Source organism: Lampetra planeri, chromosome 5 (assembly GCF_965212315.1).
Source record: "Lampetra planeri chromosome 5, kcLamPlan1.2.h2, whole genome shotgun sequence".
Classification (NCBI taxonomy): domain Eukaryota; kingdom Metazoa; phylum Chordata; class Hyperoartia; order Petromyzontiformes; family Petromyzontidae; genus Lampetra; species Lampetra planeri.
Window position 1 is genome coordinate 5,686,354 of NC_136111.1, and position 27,982 is coordinate 5,714,335.

The 27,982-nt window shown below is 45.2% G+C and overlaps 1 protein-coding gene across 3 annotated transcripts; it reads right to left on the reverse strand.

Moving 5' to 3' along the window:
- Positions 1-27,935, reverse strand: DDB1 (damage specific DNA binding protein 1). 3 transcript variants are annotated; one of them, XM_078594209.1, is made up of 29 exons: positions 27,794-27,924; positions 27,486-27,593; positions 26,006-26,154; positions 24,441-24,557; positions 23,860-24,081; positions 22,804-22,918; positions 22,362-22,459; positions 21,278-21,436; positions 20,634-20,717; positions 19,552-19,602; positions 19,344-19,460; positions 18,151-18,253; positions 17,678-17,753; positions 17,188-17,296; positions 16,376-16,554; positions 15,531-15,694; positions 14,098-14,205; positions 13,439-13,646; positions 12,664-12,759; positions 12,384-12,495; positions 11,802-11,925; positions 10,706-10,870; positions 9,821-9,915; positions 8,942-9,112; positions 6,753-6,862; positions 5,872-6,041; positions 4,568-4,670; positions 3,530-3,653; positions 1-3,252 (listed from the first exon to the last, which is right to left on the reverse strand). In XM_078594209.1, the coding sequence occupies exons 2-29, from the start codon at positions 27,544-27,546 to the stop codon at positions 3,169-3,171; spliced, it is 3,474 nt and encodes a 1,157-aa protein (XP_078450335.1). In that variant the 5' UTR covers positions 27,547-27,593; positions 27,794-27,924; the 3' UTR covers positions 1-3,168. The 3 variants fall into 3 exon arrangements, with proteins under 3 accessions (XP_078450335.1, XP_078450334.1, XP_078450336.1); XM_078594208.1 differs by having other exon boundaries at positions 27,486-27,935; XM_078594210.1 differs by lacking the exon at positions 19,552-19,602 and having other exon boundaries at positions 27,486-27,935.
- Between the last annotated feature and the right edge of the window lie 47 nt (positions 27,936-27,982).

The window sequence follows — 27,982 nt, forward strand, 5'->3', positions numbered from 1 at the left end:
GACAGTAAAGATAAACTGCAATTTATTCAAGATTAATGCAAGCAAAAACTATAAAACACTGGGTATTTTTGTTTTCATATTTACATTGATCGTGTTTTTTATGTTGTGTAAATGGCAGTGGGAGGGTATTAGGACCTTAAAAACTTTACGGGTAAAGCTTAAAGTTGTCCTATGATAGAAAAAAAACTGACGAAAATAAGACCGACTTAATATTATAGGATTTTGACTAGTGACGAGATATTTTGGACTTGGCCGAGGGTGTGTGCTGAAAATTGAGATTTGGAGTAAGGGTGTTTCAATCTCGTACGGGAACTATCGTACGTTTCGGGTGGACACGAGACTAGAATTAACTTGACATTAAGATTGCATAACTGCACAATTGAATCTTGATTTGAAGCTTTCGTGACTGCAGGAATCCATACTCTTTGGTTCTTTCGGTAAAGTCACGAAGATAGAAAAAATAATAGAACACGACGTTTCGATCGTAACGCAAGCAACCGTCATCAGGCGATCGAAACGTCGTCATCTATTATTTTTTCTACCTTCGTGACTTTACCGAAAGAACCAGAGTATACACAATAGAAGATTGGGCCCGAACAGGTGTGGGATTCAGTCTTAAATTGTGGTTCCTGTGTGCGTGACAGTTAGTGTTGGGATGTATCATACTTGGGATTTGAGGACATTTGACTTCCCTGTATTTTAAATCAAGCATTGGGGGACGCGTCTTATAATCTTGTAGGTACGCGCTCGCGTTTAACCAGATTTACATAACTTTATTGACACTAGAAATGAGTTTTAGATGCACTGTGAAGTCCCTTTCCAAAAAAACGGTTTTGTCATCAACTCAAATATTTGCACATATCATTCGTGAACGTTTCGTACATGTTACTTTCATGAATGGTATGCAGTGTGCAATGAATTAACACAGCTACATCTAACATATGACTAATGTCTTGGAACTCATCCCCATGAATGATCCTGAGTCAGTGGTTGCAATTCCACATTCCGATGGTGGAGACCGGCGAGTTCATTAAACACAAATGACCAAAAAGGTGGTGCGCACATTTTAAAGATCCGGCGTGGTGGCGATGATCTGGGTCAATGCTAGCAATAACCAAACAAGTAGTTTACTGTTCTAAATATTTACAGGTTATGAGCAAAGGGAGGAGTAATTTTCTTAAAATGTCAATGTCCCAATTGTGCTGCAATTCATGCGACGAAGCAAATAAACGATCCTTAAAGAACCCCCGTAGTCAGCAAAACCCACAATAGTGTTGGAAAACATGAGGTACACGATTTCAGACAAGCAGACTGCAGACCAAGGTAGCGTCATTCTAATACAACTCCTTGGTCAAAAACAAACGTCACTCGCCACTTGTTTGTGTGCAGCATTAATTCTTGCGACATGGGAGAAAAGACTGGCCTCTTGTGTTGGGAGAATAGTGTCCTGTGTTGTACTATGCCAATGAGCAAAAGGGCGTGTGTGTGGAGGTGAGCGCGCAGAGTAGATTCGCCAAGTGCTCAGAACCTGCCCCCCCTCTCAGCAGCCTTGGCTTGTGCCAGTGAGCGTACAGGCAAAGCCGTCTGATCATACAAGCAGGCCGCACGTCATATTTATAAAAGTGAAAACGTATATGATGGCTTGCTGGCTCTTTAAAGTTTTGCAACTAGTATATAGACCAGGGAGATGGTTAGTGGCTGCGCCGTGTCCTGAAGGGTAACTGGAAAACCCGTATCGCACTTTCAACGTTTCACCGTCATAAAGCACGGCTTAACGGTGGCAAGGTGTATTTTTCTCAGGCAGCAACTGGTAGCAGGCTATTTATTGGAAGAACGGGTAGGTTGGTTAACCATATTGGCAGATTGTGGAAAATATACAAACGAGGGGTTATTTAATTGCCAATGAAGTGAAATCAACTTTAGGATCGCAGGACTGATGATATCCATCAGGATTTTTTTTCACGCAGTCAACTAGACAAGTTTTGACTTTTTGTGTCTCATCAGCATGGAATGGCCTCTTAAATTGATAAAATTGCTCTTGTAAAAGGTAAAGGCAACTCAGCAACATTGGGGTATTCAGGGCAGTATAGCAAAACTGTACATTATATGCTAAGGTGGGTTGTATTTCAGTAACAAGTTAGCGTAAAATGTATACACCCATCACAACAAAATAACATCAGATCCATCATCCAAACATATTTCTGGATCCATCTGTTTCTGCAGCAGCTGCATCAATATCAACTGTGTGTCATTAGCAAATAAAAATCGACATTTGTAGTTATTTTTTTGCGAACAAGAGCTGCTGGGGAAACAGTGGCCCAAGAGGCCTTTGGAAGATGGTCATGAATTTTACTTTTTACAGTTTGGGCAGCTGGATATCAGGTAACAGGGTTGCTTGCTGAGAAATATAAGTCTTGGGTACGATGCAGCTTTATAACCGAATATCTGCCTGTTAAGATAAATGGGTCGCTGGATGTTTTGGTGATTGAAAAGCTGTTAAACTGGATAGTTGGATGTTTGAGCGACAGGATGAGACATTCGAGTAAGCGGAAAGCTGCGCGATTGATACAACTGATTGATTGGCTAAATTGGTGGCTGGAGTTTTGGATAAATGTAGACATGATTGGGTCGTGGTGTAGCTGGGCTTTTGATAAAACGAGGCAGAGCTGGGCAACAAACATTGTTAAGTTTGGGTTAACTAGACAGTTGGGCAGCAAGAGGCATAACTGAATATTTTATTATAAGTGGGTGCCCATGCAGATGGGCAGCCCCTCCTGAGCAGTTAAATAACAAAGAAACCACTTCCTCTGAAACAAGGGCCATGCTTCCTGTTGTCCAAATGTACAGATGAGCGAGGCGGGGGTGTGGCACAGTACAAGCACGACAGTGTTCATCGCCGTCTCGATAACAGGAATCATTCAGAAAAGGGAAGTGGTTGAAAGAGCATTACGTGTGTGTGGTGAGTGAAAGCAAATTGTCGACAACGGAACACAAGTTGGGGAAAGGGAAGGTAAAGAGAAACAATGCAGGGTAGCTGTGGGTAAAATTAACAAAGGAAAAACTATTTCAGGCAAAATAGGGTAAATCCTATGTCTTCGGGGGGGAGGGGGGGTCAATGAAGGGCTACTGATGTTTGGGACAGCATGTGCAGTGGAAGATGCCCGCTGCTCAGTGGATTCGCGTGAGCTCCTCCACAGTCTTGATCAGGTCGTCCACCGTCGCTTCCCTCTTCATGCCGCTCCCGTCGTCAATCTGACAACGCACGGAAAATGAAAATAGCTCGCCAACTCGCTCTCTCACACTCCCCCCCCCCCACCAACTACTAAGATTCCCGCATCTGAAACACAAACGCCGAAACATCGCGCACACCACTCGCGGTTCCTTACGCCAACTCGCTCACCAACCTAACACTTTTCTCTCACTTGTGCTTACGAATTAAAATATCATCATCGGTGGTCGCGGTATTTCTGGCTCTGGCCCAACACAGGCTCTAAATACATCTGCAGTGCCACCGGCCCTCTCCTCTCACCTGCAGCCCGGCCACCACTTCTTGCATCTTGGGGCGGCTAAGGTCCAGGAAACTCTCGATGAGGTCCCCATCCACGAAACCCGTCGCTGCTTCTGTCTTTCGCTCATTGTGGAACGATCTCCAGGTGCAGGGCCGGCATTAAGGACGAGAACAAATCCGAGGCAACCGGCATTCAGGCGTCTTCCCGAGCCTCGGAATGTTAGACTTCGCAGTGCCAATGACGCAACTCCCTCCCCCTTCTCTTGGTGCAGTGGTTCTTAACCTTTTTGGAGGTACTGAACCCCACCTGTTTCATATGCGCATTCACCGAACCCTTCTTAATTGGAAAAATTAAATATGATTTTTTCAAATTCAAAACATAGGTATATGTTTTACTGGTGCACAATCATGAGTCGGGTGTGTGTCTTATCCTCCGCCGAACCCCTGAGACTGACTCACCGAACCCCTGGGGTTCGATCGAACCCAGGTTAAGAACCACTGTATGTTGTTAATTGTACATTATTAAGTTGATAATAGCCATGACAGTTTCAAAATTAGTTGGTTGGCTTTTTTTGCCTAAGAATGTCATAATATAAAAAAATGTCTTGCAATGCATGCCTGACTTCTCATGGAGTTCTCCAGTATCTGTCAGCCGGCTTCTTTAAACACTTATGGTAACAATCCATGTCCACTACCTGACCAGGTCAATGTAATATTGATACAAGGAAAAAAAAAGATAAAAACTGAAAAGCCACATGGACTTTACATATTTGTAAAGTCCATGTGGCTCTGGTTTGCATCTACACGTTCTGGACAACCCTTTGATCAACTTAGTCAGTTTTCAATCGGGTAAGTCTACATTAGCAACAGAAAGTTATACCAAAGTTAAATTTATATTGGATCATCGTTACAAGAGTTATCTTGTGACCCCTCGCTACAGACAGCCAGACAGAGAGAGGTAATGCATTCAACCTTTTTTGGAAAGTGATAAAAAAAAAACTTCCAAGTTGTATAGTAAAGTGCACAGCGGCTGCGAATACGTCAACCTCTCAAGGATATAAGGAGTGCTCGATTTTGCCCACGCTCTTGATGACCTTGGTGAGGCGGCCCTGCATGTCCTGCAGCAACGTGAACAAGCCCTCCGACAGTGACGTCACCAGCCCTGTGCAAACAAGTGCAGGTTGGCAAACATTTCCACAACTTGCTACACACACAGCATTTAAACAAACAGCCACCAGCCACGCAGGCAGACATGCACACACACACACAAGCGTGCCTGTTCGCTCACTCGGGTGTTCCACATGACACTGCACTTGAAATTTAGAGTATGCCCAGACGTTTCTTATGGCAGAGGTTTTGAGCAGAGTTAGGAAATTCGTTTAAGGGCAACACCAATATACTGGAAAGTGCTTGGAAAAATGTAGGGATCAATACACATTTGAGAATTAGCAGAACTGCAAAATGCAGGGCTCTTTGGTAGGTCGGAGCAATGTAAACTTCCACCTTCGACTCCCGCTGATCGGGTAGCAAACAGTGCAACAGTCATCAATGCTGTATGTGGTTATAGAACACCTACACCAAGTAACTTTTTTTAATATGTAGGATTTACTGGTCAACTGCTTTTTAAAAGAGAAATATGAAGAGAAAAAAAGTTAAACTTTTCAGTAAAAATACCCTCGTTTGAATAACAATGACTTATTCACAGCTGATTCTGGTGTCACGTGACAGTTTAAATGATGGCGCAGCAGTTCGCACAGCGCGCTCTGAACCCGGTGAATGGGATCCAGCTCCCTCCGTTCACCAACCTGCACTGACCGGTGTAGTGAAGTATGGCCAAACAGCCACCAAGGCCAACATGGCGTCGGTTGGCCTTCATCTAGTAGTGCACTGACAAAGGGGCATTTGTGTTATGTTTTATGTAAAAAAAAAAAGGACTCAAGATCAGTACAAACAAGCCGCAGACCGTTGACGCTTAACTCGGTAAAGGTCACTTACATTACAAAGTTATCACACACTACCCTAGACTGTGATGAGAGGACGGGCGAGCGAGCGAGGGAGGGAAGAGGCGAAGGGGGCACCTCACCGACAGAGGTCGCAAACGGGTTTTGATTCCTTACCCGTACCCGGCCGCACCAGGGTCGCAAATGCGTACCCGTACCCGGCCCGGGTAAGGAAACCCGTTCCCTACCCGTACCCTACCCTACCCGAAATGAGTGACAAACGGTTACTCACCAGTGACTCACGGCCTACCCGTACCCGGCCGCACCAGGGTCGCAAACGGGTACCCGTACCCAGCCAGGTACGGGTAGCCGGGTATCGGGTAGGGTACGGGTATCGGGTACCCGATTGCGACCTCTGCTCACCGATCATGCCGTTGACGGTGCCGAAGAGCACGGAGCCCTGCGTTGGCGTGGAGCTCTCGCCGAGGTTCTGCATGACGAGCGAGCCGTGGCAAAACACGTTGACGAACTCGCCGAGGTGCAGCTGCCCAACCTCCTGCAGGTGCTGCCTCTCCTCGTCGGACGTGGCCGCACTGAACGCACGCACGCGCACAGGCGAAAACGCACAGGTATACGCGCGCACAGGAACGCGTGCACGCGCGCACAGGAGCACGTGCACGCGCGCATAGCAACGCGTGCACGCGCGCATAGCAACGCGTGCATGCGTAGAGGCACAAACAAATCCGCAGGCGTACGCAAAGCACACGTGCGCATAGGTAAATGCACGCACGCGACACATAAATGCACACGCGCACACCGAGATACGGATGTGAATGAATGGAAGCAAGCATTTGAATTCTAGTAACCACATTTATGTGATTACATGTAGTAACATCACGGTTAGTTTACAGCTGTCTTAGAGCCCATTGGGTAGTGAATTGTGAAGCGTGATCAAACACAACCCCCATTACTGACACAGCGTGTAGAGGCCTTCATTAAGCAGTGTATTGACAAGCAGCTCTAACTTACACATCAAAAAAGGATTACAAATCAGAACTTTGATGCTACGTAACACCAAATATTTCCAAGTCGACCATGACAGCCGGTGGTTACATTGCACACGTATTTAGTCCAATGCCCACACAAAACATTGTGCAGTTTCACTGATTATTGGATGTGAAATTCTGGCCTGGAAACTCTGTGATGAAAATATAAATATTGTGCTCAATCCTGTTGAATCAACCTCATTAGGTTCTCCCAGGAATAATGACATAAAAAAATCAGAGAGTTGGTAGAGGGCTTACCTGTCCTTCTGGCAAACGAACAGGTTGTAGGAATTCTCTGCGCCCAGGAAATTGTCATCGTCAAGCACCTCTATCGCACTCATCCAGTTGGGGTTGAAGTCGCGGGCAATCTGTGAAAAAGCAAAAGACAACATTTTCCCCCACAGTTTGACACGTTTTTGTAAACGACATTCTATGCACTGCACCTCTCCGATCAGCACTCATCCACTTGTCCATTCGTGTCAAAAAACTAAAGTATCAAGGGGGTCAAATCCCCTGCCTGCTTATATTAAACAATGGTTTGACTCGGGCTACAAAAGTTTATAAAGTTTCCTGTGAAAATACTGCTAAACAAAATACGTATTTAACTTTGGTATGTGTTCCAATCCGTATGTTCCTGTTTCACAGTGTAATTCCTAGAATGACATGATCTATTTAAAATCGAAAAAAAACCCAACACATTCGTCCTTAACACAGCATTAAAAGGAAAAATATTTTTGGCAATTTTTCTGGCAATGTCCCTTCTTCACAGCACATAACGAGAATTCAAGTAATCAGTGTACTCAAATAATAATGACACTGGTCTACAGCCAAAATGATTCTGAAATAAATGTAGTCCAACTTTACTTATTCTGGGTCACTGAGAATGAAAATGATGCTAAAAATGGTTAATTGGCTCTAGTCTTCAAGATATGCTACTGGGTCAGTAGATACGACCCTTTGCTTGGGAATGGCGGGGGGTAAGCGAGTTATAAAGGGAAGAGATCTCAATTTAAACCAGAAATCACTAAAATACATTTTTGACTGGATCTATAAAAAAATCTATGACTGGGTTTTTTTGAGCAAAACAATGAATGATGCAATCTGAACATGGTATTGCATCATACATGATATGAATTGCATCATGTTATTCCCAGAAGTCATGGATGATGCAATCATAATGAGGCTTATATCCCTCTACTGAACAAATTGCACAATATCAGCTCGAGAAATAATACAGTGTCGTGCTCACTTATTTGTCAGTGTTTGATTTTGCAAAGGGACATTTCTGTTTAGCCAAAGTGAGCAGAGATGCCTCGTATTTGTGTGAACAAAACAGATAACTTCTGCTATGTTTGTGGTGAAGTGACCTTTGCATCACACAAGTGCAGTATAACCACTATGGTTAAGAAAGCCTATCACAATTATTTTGGCTGCAAAATTAGAGATCAGGACAAGATGTGGGCCCCACACATATGCTGCAACACTTGTGCAACAAATCTTCACCACTGGTTGAACAGGAAAAGGAAATCTATGCCTTTTGCAGTGCCAATGATTTGGAGAGAGCCAACAGATCATATCAGCAATTGTTACTTCTGTGAAGCTAAGATAAAGGAAGGTGTCTTTGTTGGTCCTCAGATTCATGAACTTCTTCGAGATGATGCATTTGACACAGTTCACTTCGTGGCAAAGAAAAGACGGCATGGAAAGCCTTCCAAGTTAGTGGCAACACATTTTCTCAGAAACAACAAGGCAGACAACTACAGGGAGTTGGTGGTGGTGGAAAACCTCAAGGTATACAAAAGCCTTGGCTGCAATGTCACTAAAGATACATTTTTTGCACTCTCCTCGAGATTTTTTTCCCACCGAACTGAGCAGCAGTGAGTGAGAGAATGGCGAGTGATTTCACCAGGACATTGCGACAATGGAGAAACGCGATCCGGGCAAATGGAGCCCATCAATGCTTGCCGACTATTGCTGGACAGTGACGAGAGATGCTCCATTTAATGAATACAAGAGACAAGCCAAGAAGCGCTGAGTCGACACTGAATAAGGACTAAACTATGTACTTATATATACATAATAGTTGTTTGCCTTTTGTTTCATAATCAATTGAATATATATATAACCCTTTTGCTGATTTTGCAAGTGTTACATGAACAGGACAAGTGACAAGTTATCATGTAAAGCAACCATCAACAAATGAAAAGACCTAGGTTTACAATGTACATAGACGTAAAATGTAAAAAGTTAAACATCTTGGGAATAGTAGCCAATCAGTTGTTTTAAGTGTCATATTTGAATTCAGCACATCAAAATCCATAATAAACAGCACATTTCATCTCTGAAGCAGACGATGTCTAAAAAATTGTAGACCAGTGGTTATCAAGGTGATTCACGAATCGTGTTGTGGATGCGTGCGGAGGAGGGGAACCGGTAGGATGACGCACTTCCTCGAAGCTACCCTCCATGGGCTTGTAGGCAAGCAGCAGCATGGAGCGCATGAGGTCGCCCACGAGGATGAAGTCGCCCTTGGTCTTGAGGTACAGGGCCATGATGTTGTTGTAGTGGTTGCATTCGGTGCGCAGCTCCTTCTCCGCCGTCCACTCGTAAAGGCGCACCTGGGCAAGTGGCACACGAGAGCGAGGGCATGTCCATCGCACACCAACGTGAATCATCAGAATCTTTATTTAGACTGGAGGAGGAATCCGATTAAATATATGAAGCTCTTTTTCACAGATGTACATTTTGGGCGGATGTCAGCAAGTTCCAACAGCAAACAATAAAACAAACGAAAGGAGTGCAAAATAGAGAAAAAGGTAAGCAAGTCACTAAATACAAATACGTAATAAATTATTTCATTGCATAAGATCGATTTATGAAGCTTGGGCAAGGCCGGAAAAACAATAAAACAGTCCCAGACCACACCAAGATAAGACGCAAGTCCTTAATAAAATGACACCTTAACAGTGAATAAACGCGAGATGCAATCAAGCGCATGGGAAGCACGCACGCTCGAACACGCACACACGGGCACAGCGGCGAACGTGAGCATTGAGACGAAGGGCAAACCTGACCCCCTAGCTAGACACGTGTATCCATAACTACACACGTGTCAATCCCAACAACACAGGTTTAACAATCCCAACGAGTGCAACCATCACAACGCGTGTATAAACCTAACCCATATTTAGGCAAAAACCAAAGTAATCTGAAGAACAGTTTAATATAAACATGCTTCATGGCTACGACTCAACGAATAAGAGCTATGTCCTTGAAATCATCGTCAATACTCTTTGGATAATGTTTATGCATGGATGTGGCCTCACCGTGCTGTTGATGCTGGCCAAGAGTTTGCCGTTGAACTCAACCATTGAGTACACTGCACCCTTCACCTCCTTCTCTGCCACCGTCTGCAGTTTCCCTGCACAGCGACACAAAAGCAACGCATCAACATGCAGCAGGCACTCGTGGCGTGCTCAAGCATACGGTGGTGCCCCCCATAAACGCACCACAAGAAAAAGCACCGCACGCGACACAGGAAAAACACATGCCACACAACATGAGAAGAAAACGGCACGCAACATATCGACACAACACGGAAAATCTAATTGCACCTTGCAACATGTGAACACGTACGGCACATGAACACGCACGATTCGACCATTCAAATCACATACCACACAAAATGTAAATAAACATGAAACGTATTTGAAACATACAAAAGGCGGATGTGCGTCACACGCACGCCAGCATTGTACAACGTATGGTCACAAGGCAACACGTACTTTTGAAAATGAGTTTAACTTTTGCAGTAATTGCCGAGTGGACAGATGCTATGAATGCACTTTAGAAACTGGATTCATCTGGACGCGGTGGGACCCGATCGCTGCCCCTAGGTGAGTAGAACAGTCACCCCAGCCACCGCTTCGCTTTCTCCTGCCCCATGAGCACCTGGCATCAGGCTTGTTGCCCGCGGAACATCTGTACCCCCCCCCCCCCCCTTGCCACTCTGTTCCGGGCTCTCGTTTAAAAAAAAAAAAAATTCAACGGTGCCGGCACAAATCTTGCTCAAGACCATTGCGGGCAACTCAAGACCATTTTGAGCATGTGGAAACATTTTCAAGGTGACAACACTGAACATCTTCACACTTGTGCACAGCTGACAACGAGTGGCCGGGAGCGCTCACTCGCACGACCGCTCGCACGCTCACCGTCCGTGTAGTGGAATATGGCGATGCGGCCCTGCTTGGGTTCCGCCTCCTCGGGGTACACCATGGCCGTGCCCACCACGAAGTACGTCGTGGGGTCCTTCCCCAGACGGCACGACACGATGCTCAGAGCGTACTCGCTCGGGAGGAACTGGTGCGCATGCAGCACTGCACAAGCGCCAAGGGAAAATGCATTACAGGTGGGCAGCACCAACACTCAAGCAAGGTCAACATATAGCAGGGTGTAATTTTACCTATTGTTTTTGCAAACATGGTATATTTACGAAGTTAGTGAATGGTCAAATGCATTCGCAAAAATGAATGCCCCACCACTATCCGAGCATGGATGAAAAAGTGAGTCCGAGTGCATCCGACAGCATGACATTTTATGACCATTTCTCAAATATGTTGATATCGATCTGACTTATGGTTCTAATTTCTTACTGTACCCAATAAAAAAAACTCAACGATTATACTCACTCATTTATACATTAATGACTTAACCAATTAGGTGTTTAAAAAAAAAGCAGCCAAGTGGAAAATTAATCCCATTAAGAGTAATCCCAACTTAATTTGCCAAATAGGATAGCTATTTTTCTCAGAGGGGTTTCAAATAATAAGGATACACTCATGGCACCCCAATGCAAACAACAAGAGGGGTTTCAACGTATAGTGGGGCAGAGAAAGGAGGTGAGGATGGACCGAGAGGTAAACTTCAGGATACCTTCAAAGGTGTGTTAACATATAGTGGGACAGAGAAAGGAGGTGAGGATGGATCGAGAGGTAAACTTCAGGATACCTTCAAAGGTGTGTTAACATATAGTGGGACAGAGAAAGGAGGTGGGGATGGACCAAGAGGTAAACTTCAGGATACCTTCAAAGGTGTGTTAACAAAAAGTGGGACAGAGAAAGGAGGTGAGGATGGACCGAGGGGTAAACTTCAGGGTACCTTCAAAGGTGTGTTAACGTATAGTGGGACAGAAAAAGGAGGTGAGGATGGACGGAGAGGTAAACTTCAGGGTACCTTCAAAGGTGTGTTAACATATAGTGGGGCAGAGAAAGGAGGTGAGGATGGACCGAGAGGTAAACTTCAGGGTACCTTCAAAGGTGTGTTGGTCGATGACGAGCAGGCTGTGCACCTCCGTCTCTTCGCCGTACGAACTCTCGTGCTGCGCGCTGTTGCTTGAGAACAGCTTGCTGTTGCTTACGCTGTTGGACAACGCCTGGGGAAGATCGTATACATTACCGTTAAGAATCACCGTTGATTTATTCTAACTTGTTTTACATACTTAAAACACGGTCTCTCTGTTGACAGACAAAGTCAGGACTGAAAGAAAAATTGAAATTGTAAGAAAAAAAGGAACAGGTAATGGAACAAAATCTGAAAATAAAATTGCAATGAAAAGCTAAACTAAATCTTAGACATTTCAATAGTTTTCTTTGTTCTAGAATGTTTCCAAGGAACCATAAGTCTGCAATGTTGAATCCGGGTGGGAGAAAGAAGCATTTATGTATTTATATGTATGTTGAACTTCTTTCCCACCATACGTAGCCAACCGTGCTAACCATAGATGCAATACCATCAGCAATTGGCCTTGATGACCTCTTCATCTTGTATGCATGTCCAGCTTGTAGCGGCGAGTTCCGGACATTGGGGAAGGGAGCTAGGAGAGGCCCTCACCTGCGTGCTGGCACTCGGTCGCACGAGGCTGGTGCCCCCATTTTGGTCGAGTAACTCCACGCGGCTGCTGAGAATGCCAAAGCATTGCGATGACTCCTGATAGCAAATGCGCCTGTGTTCGAACAGAAGACAAGGTGCACAGTTTTCAGTTTCGACAGAGACCCATCGGTGCAAACACAGACAATGTATGCGTGCGCGCAATCCCATTGATGGAGGTGTGTTTGTAGACTCAGTGAGCTTTCAAGTTACAAGAGTTAATAGCCTGTGGTTACGGACTCACTTGGGAGATTCGTTGAGTGGTACTGTTCGGATGTGCAGTTTCTGAATCTCATCGATGGTGCCAATGGTAAGAGTGCTGTTGTTCGCCAGCGCCAAGCTGTCAGTGAAACACAACCGCATGTCACAAGTGTCAAACACACATGCACGCACAGCGCTACCTTTGATCCAACAAAATATGTCCGAGGAAGAAATATCTCGCCCCTCCCCGTATGAAGATGGCATTTGTATCAAGTCCAACTGTTCGCTTCCAAGCTATACAAGGTTTGTTTTTAAGTGTGCGCCCTTAAATCTGAAGCAGGTGGACAAATCATTCCAGGTGAAAAATATCAGCACAGCTAAGGATCTTTTTCTGATGTGCATTTCCAAGAAAGTGACCAGAAAATAATCTGTTATAATTGCTTAATACCTTATGAAACGTAAGCAATCGACCTAACAAAATTAATTTCCCAAATTAATAAATTGACCAGTATAACTTGTTAAAAACAAAACTCAACACATGCTGTCAATAACATTTTGTCATAGGTAAAGTAGTTACCAGAGAGGTAGGGTTTTTACCTTTCTGGCCTCTCTATGCACTGTGTTAAAGGGCCATTGCAAAAAACATAAACTATTATACACTTATTATTTGAAGGCAGTGTTATTGATGAATGAGTTGAGTTTATTTTTTGTGCTTGTACACCCCTGCCAAGGCAGCATCACTAAACAATTCTAACTTGCTCGGTGGTTCGTGATTAGTAAATAAATCAAACGGAAAACTCCCGCTGGTAAGGATGTACCTGTCAGGGTAGCCTTGTGAGTTGAGGGGGCACATGTAGTTGACCTCCTTAAGGTTCACGTTGGAGAAGACCAGCTTGTGGTTGCTACTGTAGATGACGGTGGGGCGGTCCGAGCAGGCAAACACGTTGGTTGTGGAAAGAGACTTAAACGTGCGCAGCACCGTCGGCTGTGTGCCCAGTGTCACCTTCTTCTTGTCGCTCAGGTAGCCTGGACGACACGGGGGAATGGGGGGCAGGGGTCAAAGGTCAAGTAGGAACAAGTCAGCAGGAATAAAGGCAAGGGTGCTGATTAGAAACGGTTTAGGAAGAAGAGAGATGAGAGAGTGGAAGGGCAAGATGGGAATTATAAGGGATACGGCACTAACCGCACCTCCAATTAGACGTGGTTGGCTACGTACTGTGCAAAAGAAGTTCAACATACATATGCGCCACAGTGGTTTGCTGTGAACCTGGCGACCTGGTCCATAAATAGCAAAGGGTGGCAAGAAGGGCAAAGACGTTTGGAGAGTGCTAACAAATGAGTAGGTAGGGAAGGGGGCAAAGGAATAGAAGAGCATCATAAGAATGCCAGTGAATAAAGGACATCAATGGAGAGGAAAGATAGCGAGTTAAAGGCCCCCTTTAATCTAACCGATCCAGAGCCGTCGACCTTCACTCACCGCTGTCCACACTGAGATTGAAGTAGAAGAGGGCTCCGTCTCCAAGTGCACACAACAGGTAATGGGCTCCCTCGAACGTTGTCATCAGGATCGAGCGAGGGATTATCTCTGATGGGATGGCACAACACAGTGAATTGAACGGCAAAACAAACCTCGCACAAATCAGTCACCCACAGCACGCCGACGCAACTCATGACACAAGGATGAAACCGCTTGCTTTGGCAGTGAATTAATCACGACGGGAAAACCCACATAGCAAGTGCGCATCGTTTAGAAAACACATTGCTTATCTTGGGGCCAGAGCGTCACTATATTCTGTTGACCTTAAGAGGCAGCAGCGTAAAAGAAACGTGAACCACAGGGGACTACAGCCAATTACATAACAAAACTGTGGCACAGTTTAAAGAATGATAATGGCATGTTTATAATTATCAACAATTGTGCAACACAGTAATTCAAGGTAGATGGTCGAGTAAACAAAACATGGCACAGTCCAGACAACTGTCCATGTTCAAAATCAGAATATTTATGGACACTGGAGGAATCTGATGAGCTGTAAAACTCTTGGTCACAGATGTCCAGCAGGGGGGGGTCAGAACATTAACACATTCCTGCGGAGGGAGCTGCTAGGAACGTTGGGTTGCTCGGTCAATGGCCAGGGTCAACGGCGGCGTGGTGTATTCCGCAAATATGCCCGACTGTGAGGGCGGGCACAAGCCGGCGTGAGTAGGTTAAACGTTGAGTTTTATAAGGGCACCACGGGGTGACCAGCCCCTCCCCACCCAGCACCACCCCTCCCAAGCCCCCACCCAGCCACAACCCAGCCCCACCCAGCCCCTCCCCACCCTGCCCCTCCCTCCCCACCCAGCCCCTCCCTCTCTATCCAGCCCCTCCCTGCACAACGAATACAATAATCCCCTGTGGGCTGGCGTAACCAGGAGGTTCCTACCAGTATAACAACAGTCTACAGAGGTCACTTCAAACAGTAAAGGTGCAGCTCTGTAATTTCTTATTTACACCACTGCTGGTGGAAGTGCCTCCACTAGGGGCAGCCCTAAAGAACCCCCTCTAGAAGATATACGGCCTACTGTTCCAACGCTGGCCTGACGCCTTGGAAGAGGTACCTGCACTTTAACCCACACACGATCTGTAATTGGCGGTGGTGTGCTTATCTATACTGCTGGGTGGACAGAGGTGGGAGGGAATTATGAAACTTGCCCGTTGTTTCAACTGCAGCACCGAAAGAGTTCAAAGTGGCGACCTCTGGATTGCAAGTGCACCGACAGCATAGGAGCATCCCGAAAACCAAGTCACTGTATTGCCGTACAAAGCTGCGGGTTGCATGTGCGACACCCACGCCTTTCAGGGATAGTCTGGTGTACACTCAAGAATACGTCCAACAACGAACGAGGGGGGGCCTAACTGTGCCCCACCTCCGCCCAGCATCTCCTTGTGCAGTGTGTCGAACGAGGGCAGACGCAGGATGCGCGCAGAGATATCCGTCCACAGGCCCACGGCACACAGGGTCGAGTTGCCGGCCCCATCGCCCAGCGGCGAGATGTCGAGACATGCCACCTCATGCTCCATCTCGGTGGAACTGTGGCGAGGGAAGAAAATACTCCATTAAATTTTGAAACAATCTATCAAACCTCTCCATTATTTCGAAGGAAGTTACCTCAAAGCTCGCTGGTGTGTCCACTTTTTGTTATCCTCATACATAAAGAACGTTGTCTCAAAGTTAATCCACTTGGAAAAAGGGTCTACCATGCTCATGGTGTGATCTCATATCGATGCCTGCATCATCCAAGCACCATCAAGGCTCAGCTGTGCTTAGCTTCCAAGAAATAATGAGATCGGGCACATTGTGGGTGATTTGGTCAAAGGCTAAGTGGCTAAATAGAAGCACGACGCAAAGGTGCCAACGTCATCACATTGTGAAATCCTTCACGTGGGCTTTAATGATCTGACATTAGCATTAGCAATTAGCATCCGGAGCGTCCTGTGCGGGGAGTCGGCAACAAAAATATTAAAGAGAGCCATTTTTTTGTTCGAATTCGGTAAAAAAAAAAAATCAACATTTCAAGAGCCACAATGCACGTGAATACGAGATGGCGGTACTGAATAAACGACGTCACGAAGGAGTCTTTAAAGAGCCGCATTCAACTCCGGAGCTGCAGGTTTGCCGGCGCCTGGTCCAGCGGGGCCGGTCAGGGGCCAGGGTGAATAGCGAAGTGAGAAAAGGGGAGCAAGGCCACTGCCGTTCAAGGTTTGTGATCACCTGACTTGCTTGAGTTGCCCTGCCGAGATGTCCAGGTAAAAGAGCATACGGCCCACGGCGCACACCACCTGCGCCGAGTTGCAGGAGGCCACACTGATGTTCTTGCCACTGGGCTCCTTCCACTCGCTCACCAGCGCCTTTGACTTGTGGTCCACCAGTCTCACGGATCCACAGGTTATCTAGCAAAGTGTAGGCGGGGAAAGCAAGCATGCACATGTCATCACTCATTATCTATTCATGGTTGAAGGTTTCACCAAGATGTCGATCCATCTAGCACATGTGATTATTTAATCACTGCACCTCCGCAGAATACATTACATCAGTAGTAAGACACCAGATTGATGGTTAAGAAACGCAAGCGGTCTTGGGCAGGGTACACTGCTTGAAAGGGCGATGGCCCTGGTCGAGACGGACAACAGTGACAGCCAAAGGAAGCAGCACACACGTACAATGGACAAAATGCTGGAACAAGATTCACCTCAACATTGAACAAATGTCAAGTGCACCAGTTCAAATCCTGTGATGACATCAGAAAGTGTGTTGGTAGATGTTTTATGTGAGTACGTGGATGGTGTGTGGGGTGTGTAGCTGGTATGGTATTGAACAGAAGTGTTTCATACTGTTCAAGCATTCAAATACATTTTCTCAAGTTCCCTTTCAAATCCTCCAGGAATAAATGAAAAAATCCGCAAGCGGTTAAGCATGAGGAAATGTATGGAAAGGTATTTTTTAATTTGGGAAAAATGTTTGCCAGTGTGTGGGTAATGGAAGTGTAGCAGAGTCGGTAAGGAGTGTGTGGGGGAACCTCAAACCTGGATGAGCTGTTCATTGGCCACGTTTCCGCAGTAGAAGGTCTGCTGCTCATCACAGAAACCGGGCAACTCGGTCTCCTCCACCTCCTCACCGTTCAACATGAGCACTCTGCAAACGCACGTCAAAACACACGTACCCAAGCAGAGTTCTTTAACTTGTATCAAAGCTGTTTTTGATTCGGTGTTCGCACTAGCTTCCATTAAATTAAATTACACACTAACTTATGTCAAACACAACGCATATCTCCAAAGGGTTGTTTTTTGTGATCATTTTTTCTTAATCTTTTTCCTTCAGATTCTGTTCCACATGTGCCATCTGCATCAAGTCATGACGTTATTATATAACTATTTAAGCTTTTACAGCGAGCAATTTGAGTCTTGTTCCATAATCCTTGATCGAGCCTTCGCTACTTTATGGGATGCGGATCAAGGTAACTAAATAAAGCGACTATAAAACAATGACCTTCGTTGCTTAAAATAATTGTCATACCGTGTCTGGCCGACAAAGGAGAGAACGAGCATGTCATCCAAGTCACGTGTGGGGTCCGAGCGGAGAGGCCACAAGCCTGCCATGGCCAAGGATTAGAGATGGAGAGAGAAAATAAAAGGACATCGTCATTTACTTCTCAGATCTGATCTTGTTATTACTCTCTGTATGTATGTTGATCTTCTTTTGCAACGTACATAGCCAACCGTGCTAATCGGATAACCGGCTACGGAGTTCTCCCCTTAAAATTCTTTAATCTCTGCTGAATAGGAGGTCGCTCTTTCACCAATGAGATGATGACATTGGCAACAACGACAATAGCTGATCCTGATCGGAATATGAACATTTACATTGAGATCACAGATGCTCTATCGAGTGGAGCAGCATCCTGAATTGGGACAAGTGTGCCAAGATGCGTGTCTGGTTAAGTGGAGTGTGAGCATGCCATGTACGAGTTTGTGGGTGTGGATCGGTACCCTTAATGCCCGGCAGGTCAATGCTGGCATGCTCGTGAATTCCAATGCCATTACGGATTATTCGCAATGAGCCCTCCTTGAAGGCACCTGAGCATGTCACCAACTGCTCCGCACACACGAAACACACACACGCACACGATCACACACACATGCAAACATACTATACTAAATAAAACAAATATTTTAGCAGGTAAGAAGCGACCTTGCCACAAATGATAGCTTAACGAAGTAGCTTATCAGGTGGAAATTTTACTGGTAGGCTGGATGGGGAAGGTGGGGAGGGGCTGGGTGGGGAGGGTGGGGCTGGGTGGGGGGTGGGAGGGATGGGGCTGGGTGGGGAGGGGCTGGTCACCCCGTGGTGCCCTTATAATACTCAACGTTGAACCTACTCACGCCGGCTTGTGCCCGCCCTCACAGTCGGCCATATTTGCGGAATACACCACGCCGCCGTTGACCCTGGCCATTGACCGAGCAACCCAACGTTCCTACCAGCTCCCTCCGCAGGAATGTGTTAGCAACCAAATACTCTAAAGACATGTTCTAAATGGGGAGGGAAATCCGGAGGATCCAGAGCAAAATCCACGAAACCACGGGCAGAACATGCAAACTCCCAATACACAGCAGGCGTCTGGGTTGGGATCAAACCCACAACCTCCCGTATATCAGGCGAGGTAGTTAACACCTGGCCACCGTGGCGCCAGAAAAAAAGATCCATGTGCAAATGCACATTGATTCACATTGACATGCATAGACATGCGGAGATATACCACATTCCTCTGGCATGTGGCCCCTACTAGGTAAGTGTTTAGAGATGCAGTGGCTCTGAGTATGAAATGTGCTCTTTGCTGTGAACTGCTTACTAACATTATTGAAGGTGTTTTGACCAAAAGATTTAGCCGAAATTGACAGAAAATGCAGCATGATGGTGATCATCATGCACACGTTTGTAAATGGGGTTGTACGGTCTATGTAGTGGGCAACAGATGGCGGTGCAGCAAAATCCAGAATTGTACTATACAATGTCTCACTCTACGCCTTCAACAACCACACTAACAAGCATGGCGACTCATGGTCAAATAACCACCACAACCAGCATGACATGGGGAGAGGCTCTCTTCCAGAAGAGCATTGACAAAGGGGCTGCAACATGTGCATGCCATATGCAAGAACACGAGCCATGGTTGAGCACTCACCTGGCCCTGCCCCTGCCGCTCCAGGTCCACAACGCACATGTCCACAATGGGGCCCAGGTTGGTGAAAGTCTCCATGGTTGTGACGTATGAGCCCTGCTCATTGCTGTCAACATTCAACTAAAACACACAGTAGCCAGACAACACAGTAAACATGTAACTAGGCATTCATTCGTTGATTGAAATTGATTCCTATGCTCATAATACTCACATTCAATCGTATGCAAATCATTGGAGAAGTGGTTTTCTCCTCCAACAAACCCTACAAGTTCAAATCCAGATTAGGGTCAGCTTAGCGTGTCATCCCTCTAGCTTTTGCAAAATTATTTCAGTAAAATGTTCGCACCACATTTTGGCATATCAAAAGTTGTTGCTGTGCAAAATATTCAAGTCACACCAATGGCTGCTCGGGACTTTCAATGTAGATCACTAGGGGATGTGTTCCCGATTTTCAGATTCGAAATTTTTTATGATCCCAAAGAGATTTGTTTCAGATTGATCGTAAAGTATGACGTCACAGAAAACGATGTCGCATAATCGGTAACTTCCGTGCTTTTCCCGCTAAAGTAGTGTCACGTGGCATCAGGTGACGCCACTTTAGTTAGTAGGAAGACAAATTATTATATAACCAGCCTATAGCCCGTCCCCGATGACGGGTGTATTGCAGTAAATCGGAAATAGCCTAGAGCCCATCCAAGGATGGGTGTACTGCAGTAAATATTAAATATTCAAACGAAAAAAATGTTCTGCTCATGATTTTTAATGAGAGGGGGGGGGGGGGAGTCCTCCATGTGGAGTGACGTCACCCACTGATGATTATTAATGATAGCGTTACAGAGTTAGCGTGACATCAGAGTTCTGGCTTTTTATATATTAAGAATGTAAAAACTCATCCCGAACATGCAAAATGCCCATTGCTAAACATAACATACTCTTTGGTTCTTTCGGTAAAGTCACGTAGGTATAGAATGAAATAAATCACGACGTTTCGGGCGCAACACAAGCGTCCGTCATCATGTTTACTTTAATATATCGTTATTCATTTTCTGAACAGTTAAATGTGTGGCTCAAGTTATGGTTGTAGTCAGGATTAGGATTAGTTATGCAATGGGTCAGGGGCTATGGAAAATTAGGGCAATGGTCACAAATAAACGACATAACTAGAGCTACATTTAAGATTAGGACATCCCTACAATCACATTCTCATGCTGCATAAGTATTAGCATCACATCACTCTTTCAAGCACTCAAACTTCTATCATTCTCCATTACTATGTGAATGTTTATCAATTACCTTAACCAGTTGGGAGTCTCCGAGCCTTGAACCGATGTAAACCACACCATTGTCCAAGTAAGTCAGGCATTCGGCAATAGATGTCTGTTGAGGGAGAAGACGCAATGATGCCAACCTTAACACAATTGTAACCATCAACTGTACTTTTATGTTTTTTGTGGTATTTTATTTGTCACGTTTACTTCTGAAGTAGTTCAGAGTTGAGAGTTCAAAACCCTGTCAAGGATAAACCCATCTACTCATCCTACTTCAAAGGGCGTGAACAATTAATGAGTGTTCCGTGGAAAGACTGGGCCCTGCCATAACAATGTGGAATTTTCACAACGACCTCAGGGGCTGCCAAAGGATGAACACTGTTTTTTTATGTAACCATTCCTTACATGAACATTCATTTACAATAATTTGTAAACGTAGCCTTTACCTACTCACTAACAATTATCCACCTTACCATACATGGGTCAGAGATTTTTTGAGAGGTCGAGTGTAGTATGGAGGAACTGGTATGCAGATAAAATAAAAGCAACACGATAACATTGCACATAGAAACATATTTTGTTAAGGCTATGCTCTCCTTTGTCCCGAATCGGGCTCCAGAATTCTTAAAACCAGCAGTACAAAGTTTTGACATGAGGTCTCCGGCTCACCTCCCCGAGCATCTCAACTCGCAGATCCCGCACGGTGGCCGTGCCGTCCATGAGCTCATCCCTCTCCAGCAGCAGCATGAACAGCCGCCCCTCCATGTCGCCCAGGAGGTAGCGGGAGCCGTTGGCGTCCACGCGATTTTGGCACACGATAGTGCTTTGCTGGTGGTGGAGTGAACCAGACAAGGCAATGGTGAGAAAAATTGGTGTGGAGATGGAAAAGCATAATTGCTTCTTAGGATAACACAAGCAGAAATACAGAACTACACCATGGGTGAGTAATGCAACAGATTATCAGGAGGGTGATAGTGATTTATTTTTGCTTATTTCCCTCGTTTTTATGAAATTAGGGGCAACAAAGTGGAGGTATTATCACATCAACAACCATTTCAGAAGACTTCAGAGAAGGAAGCCCCACTAACATTCCATCGAAGGTAGATTACTTTTTGTGAGATTATGGTTTGTGGAGCCCAGACCACCAGATGAAAACTCAAGACACATGACATATAAACTTTCAATCTCCACCAATCAAACAGCCTGCCAGAAACCCAGGTTGGAACCAGCACCAGCAGTCCATCACGGTAAACCAAAACCAATTCATCAAGGGGGTCGTGTAACCATGTTGCTGTATGGTGCTTATAGCAGCGCCGTTTATCCAAAATGTGCCATGGGCTCCATTGCTTTCAGGCTCATATGAAGGCTAAACATTGTCAGGTTGGAAGAAGGCCTCTGAATGTTTGAATGCATTTGTCAAATCGGGTCTTTCAACATCTTAAGTGTCTCAAACCAGGCTTGCCAGGTGTTGTAGCCAAGGGGTGGCAGTGCTGAGTGTCACCTCCTCATACACGTGGGTTTTCTCCCAATACTCCTGGTTTCCTCCAAAATTCCGAAAACTAATTAATGGCAATTCGTATTCTTGGTTCTTTCGGTAAAGTCATGTAGAAGGGAAACAATAAAATAATAAAAATATAAAACAATACCGAAAAAACCAAGAATATGAATGGCAATTCGTCAAACAGCCCAATGCAGGACCCTCCTGAGGAAGCCTTGAGACTAAGATAAGCTGATTATAACAATTCACATTTACCTTGATGGCAGGAGGAGCGATGGGTAGATACTGGTCACCATTGTGGTATGTGATAGCTTCCTGTCCAATAATGAGAGCTCCTCCCATTGGCTGGGGCACTGTCACATACAACACACTCTTGGTTAGTTGCATAACAAAAAAAAAGTGTGACGAATGTGCCTATAAGTATGTTTTACCCCAGTTAATGTATAATTAATAAGAAATTAACATCAGTGCAGAAAGTTGTAAAAAAATATTGCTGTACATGTCAGAAATTAAAAACCCAAAAAGTCGGCTTTCGTGAGCTCGTAATGGCTGTGACGGCGTAATGAGCCAATGAAGATGAGGTACTGGGTTTATATCCCAGTTTCAACCATTCATAATGAAAATGATGCCATGTTACATATGATGTCACTTTTGTTCATGCTCATAAATGATGCGATGAAGGGAACTCAAAGCTCACCTGCAATGACGATCCCAGCTTCAGCATCCACATTGTCCTGTTTCCAAGGCCCCTTATTAAACTCCTTATCTCGAAGAGACACCTCATAGGTCTTCACATGCCGACCTTGGGGGTCCTTTATCATGACACCACAACCACCACAATAATGATCATCACTAAAAACACGACACTCACTACCATCAACAAGAAAATATCATAAGCATGCCTAATCACCATCAATACTTGGAATTTTATGGATAAAACTGGGAGTTGGCTCCATGATCTGGCAATAACATGACCAAGTTGTTGGATCATAAACACTCACGGGTGTAATGTTAAAGTGAAATTACTTTAAGGAATTAAGGATTTTGATGATCGTTATTCACCTATCCCCTTCCCCCACCCCACTGGGACAGGGTCTGGCACAGGCAATGCCTGCTCACTCTTGGATGAAAGCCATTTGGCCTTGCAGCATTTGTGGTAGCCTATAACATGGCTCTACCCTAAAGGGACACTTGGGAATAATGGGACAATCATAACCATATGCTTAAACATAGTTTTATTATAAATGTATTATTCTCTGATCCTATATGACTGCTCCTCCCAGAACGCGCAATGACAGAATCATGTTTTAGTTTGTTAAACCGGGTAAAACTCTGTGAATGTGTCCAAACACAAATCCATTTTAAAACGTTTAAAGATGATCCGATTTTGTGCAGTTGCTGAGGTATTCTTGTGAGTTTGCAGAGACATCAGCATGATATCTGACTGTTGTACGATTCAAGTTACAAGGAAAAATTCCCTTACCACTTGGCCACCGGCAGTAATGTCCATTGCATGAAAGTTAAAATGAATACAAACTTGTACTTCATTCTCAGAGCTGGAATTAAGTCAAATTAAGCACAGAATCATGTTGATTTGTGACCGGGCTGAGCCCATTAACTCACATCACATGATAATATGGTTAATCACAGGCAGCTTGCCTCAAATTCTGCTGCTTCTTAACCACCTAGCCACCGCATAAAATAAAAAGTTGGTAGATCAGGGCTAAGAGGTGATCCCTGCTGCCCCACGTGCCTGGTAGACGAAGCAAATGGTTGGCACGGCACAGCCAAACAGGAACTTGACATCGATGACCATGAGCTCCTCCAAGCGAATGTTGAAGGCCTTTAGCTCCTTGTTGTCCCGGTCAAGCGGGATGACCTTGAATAGGCCATCATAGAGGCGCAGACCAATCATGCGGCTCTCAGGGTCTACAATGCCAATGATGCCCGTTTCTGATGGACGTCCAATACGGTCCTGCAGAGACAAACATTACCATTAACACCATCTTTGCCTTCACATCGTATTACGATCATCATTCTTGTCAATGTAATTGATGCCATCGCAAATCGTCACCATCGCCATGATCAATATCATTCCCATTACACATTCTGTATAAAATGTCATTGTAATTCGTAGATTCCGAATTGGCATCATACTTCACCGTAAAAATAAGCCATTTTGAAAGCTTTGACTGTTGCATGTATAAACTTAAGTAGATGCCTGTATATCCACAAGTGTTTAAAAAGTATATATTGGTGACATTGTGGTTTATCTGAACTAGTCTGTTCCATGGTGATTTCCCAAGCATTTATGTAATGGAGCGGTGCTATTACCTGCACATTACCATGTGCCCTCGTGATGATATCCACATTATCCCCATCCTGTTTGTACTCCAGGATGCATGCGTTGTACTTGGCAGTCAAGATGAAGAGAAGGTCTTTTTTTTCTCCCTGGAGACCACACAACATGCTTCATCGTTATGCAAAATTCCTTCATAACCAATAGCAACATCGCCCCCTACTGGGAGACAAATGCAGGCCAGTGCTGTGGTCACCTTGTGTAGCACAAGCCACCATTAGGCAGTCCTCTAGGCGAGAAAATTGAGGTCTGAGACGTTTCAGTAGATTATGGGTGCAATATGAACAAAAGTATTTTTTAATATTATGAAAGAAATTACACTCAAAAGGAACGTGTGGGTGAAAATTCTCCAAGGTCGAAGTTTCCCAAATTTACAGGGTGACCATGATACCATATACACTTTACCCTCATGATTTGAGGTTGATGCAAAATAAGGGGAAAGTGGTTTGTACATCTCAAAAAATAACAGCCAATAGCAATAATGCCGAAATGTAGCTTCACGAGTAATGCATCATAAGTGTGCATCAGTATGTTTTTTTTACATGTAGACAGTAGACATGCACCTAAAAGAAACATTCAACCACAGCACTGTCACTTCTTCAGGTACTCCCAAGCGTATAAAAATAAGAGCCAACTGCAATAATGCCGAAATGTAGCTTCACGAGTAATGCATCATAAGTGTGCATCAGTATGTTTTTTTTACATGTAGACAGTAGACATGCACCTAAAAGAAACATTCAACCACAGCACTGTCACTTCTTCAAGTACTCCCAAGCGTGAGCAACACGCTTTCGTCATTGTGACGCCAACATGAAAATAATATCATTGTACATATCTGGCTCAGCGCATTGAAAGAACCATAGCTCACATGCTTACGAGTAATGTCAGTTTTTTACAGTTCTTGATTGACTCCATCCGCTGTCTGGCAATGCACGAATTCAGGTGTCCCCATACAAATCGTGAAAAAAATCTTCCATAAATCCCTATAGTTTGAACATCTTTCACTAAAATTTTAATCGCAACTTTTCACCACAAGAACACATCTGCTTCATCTTATTTACAACGACTTTTCACCACAAGAACACATCTGCTTCATCTTATTTACAACGACTCTACCGCAGCTCCTCCATGCAACTATAATGGATATGATACGGCACTGTATCAGAACACATTCGTTGGCATAGCGATTGAACCTCATAACCCAGATGTCCAACCTATTATGCATCAAGGATTTCTCATATTCTTGGTTCTTTCGGTAAAGTCACGTATAAGGGAAACAATAAAATAAAAAATATATAAAACAATACAATTCTCACGACGTTTCGACTGCAACACAAGCAATCATCATCAGGTGTGAAATCCACAGCAAGACAATTTCACACCTGATGACGATTGCTTGTGTTGCAGTCGAAACGTCATGAGAATAGTATTTTTGATATTTTTATTCTTTTATTGTTTCCCTTCTACGTGAATTTACCGAAAGAACCAAGAAAATGAATCGCTGCAGTCACGAAAGCTTTAAATCAAAAGGATTTCTCACTTGTGGCCGGAAGAGCTCCATGACGGAAATCTTCCCGTACATGCCGACCTCCTTGACGGCCCGCAGGCCTTCGGGAGTCACCACGTAGATCTCTAACCGGGTGTTCTTGGCAATGAGGAGGTTCAGGTCCTCTGCGGAGGTGAAGTGACCTGCACACCGTGGCATCAGTTACAAATAACAACCCACGTTATGTCCGGGTAACCTCTTAATCGGGAACCCTGCTTTGGCAGAGATCCGCAGAAGAAAGTAATTCCCTACAGCGAAGATCAGGGAAAAGTGCACGATTCAAAAAGCATGTTTTTAGATTGAATTATGTGGTTCAATGCCAACTGATGGGGGTTGTTTTGGAGCAATGAGCCAGAGAGATGTTAATATTGTGAATTTACCTCGGTCGCCCTTGTAAACGATGCACAATATACCGTGTCGATTTCATCTCCTGGTTAAATAAAGGATACAAGTGCGGTGTTTTGTGTTTTATTTAAGTCCTGTACAGTTTGTGGTATGCTAGTGGCCTAATGGTTACTAATCTGCGATTGAGTAATGCCGTGCTTACCCCAGCACTCCACAACAATTGTAAATTGTCCCATTGGAACCCACGAAATGCCCATCTCAGTCTTTGGATATGCATGCTAGGACGACCAATGGCCTCACCACTCACTGCACGGTTATAAATGCCATTGGGGTCTCATGGAGGACAACATATCTCTGCGTGTTGTTCTGCATTTGGTATCCCCATTAAACCCCACATTTACACAGCCAATTTCGCCACCGCATATACAGAACACTTCCCAAAGCTGCTGGCTAACCTCCCACAGCAATGACAATACAGTTCAATTCAGGAGACAATCGTGGTTAATAAGACGGCGTAAAGCACAAATCCTACCGATCAATATACGATTTGAATGATTCCGAGAGGGCCTGTTTCATGAACTCGCTGAATATTTAACCACACACGATGCATTTCACAGGCCAAAGCAAACGGGTGCGTGGGCCCCATCCTCTATCCAGACACTTTGCTAGCAGCAAAGGGTGACCGTGATGTATTGCAATTGTAAACTTCGAGCATTGGAGGCAACAATCGAGATGTCTGGCTCACAATTTAGTTGCAATGGTCGATAAAACTGTACGGTGGGGAGGGTGGCAATGTCAATTAACGAACGTTGAGTTTGTCTGTTTGGAGAGCAACGTTGGAACACACACGAGGTGATGATGAATGCCACGAGGTGGATGGATGTCTCCGAGAGAAGCCATCTCCACCACCAGAGGCTTCATGCGGATTGACCACGTGCAGTTAAACAGCGGCCAGTGGCTCTTGTCGGGAGACGGAGGCAGACATTCACCAAGCAGCAGTCGATGACATCGATAACCACGACCCCCCCCCCCCCACGTGTCTAGATGGGGCCCCATCGCGGCCTTCGTAGATGAGGATGGAGGTGGTGGTGTTGGTGGTGGTGTTGGTGGTGGCCGCCTTCCCGCTTACCCGTGACGCACGCGTTCACAGCCGTCGGCTTGTGCGCCGTCACCACGTAATTGTACGACATTTTGTTTTCTGCTGCTGCTGCTTCTTCTTGTTGTTGTTGTTGTTATCCTGGACGATCGTTCGAAACAGTTTCAACGACGGCGCCCGCAATCCCACACCCCCCTCTCCCAACCCACGCTTCGGATGCCGACCGCAGCGATGTAACCACCACAACGACAACAACCGCGCGCTGCTGGGATGTCGCGTGCGTGGTGTGCACTGTGCGTGGTGTTCACTGAGCGTGTGGTGTCTGTGTTGTCTGCGTGTACTCGCTGGGCTTGCTTGGCTCGCTCGCACGCCACTTGCCGCCACCGCTGAGAGGCCAAGCCAGTCAGTGTGGAGGTGCCCGAGACGCCCAGTGCCATTGGCTGCAACGGGGCGAGGGTCACGCGTGTGTAAGGTAGACGGCCATTGGTGATGGGCTTGGTGATTGATGGCCGTAAGACCGCCCCCTCCCT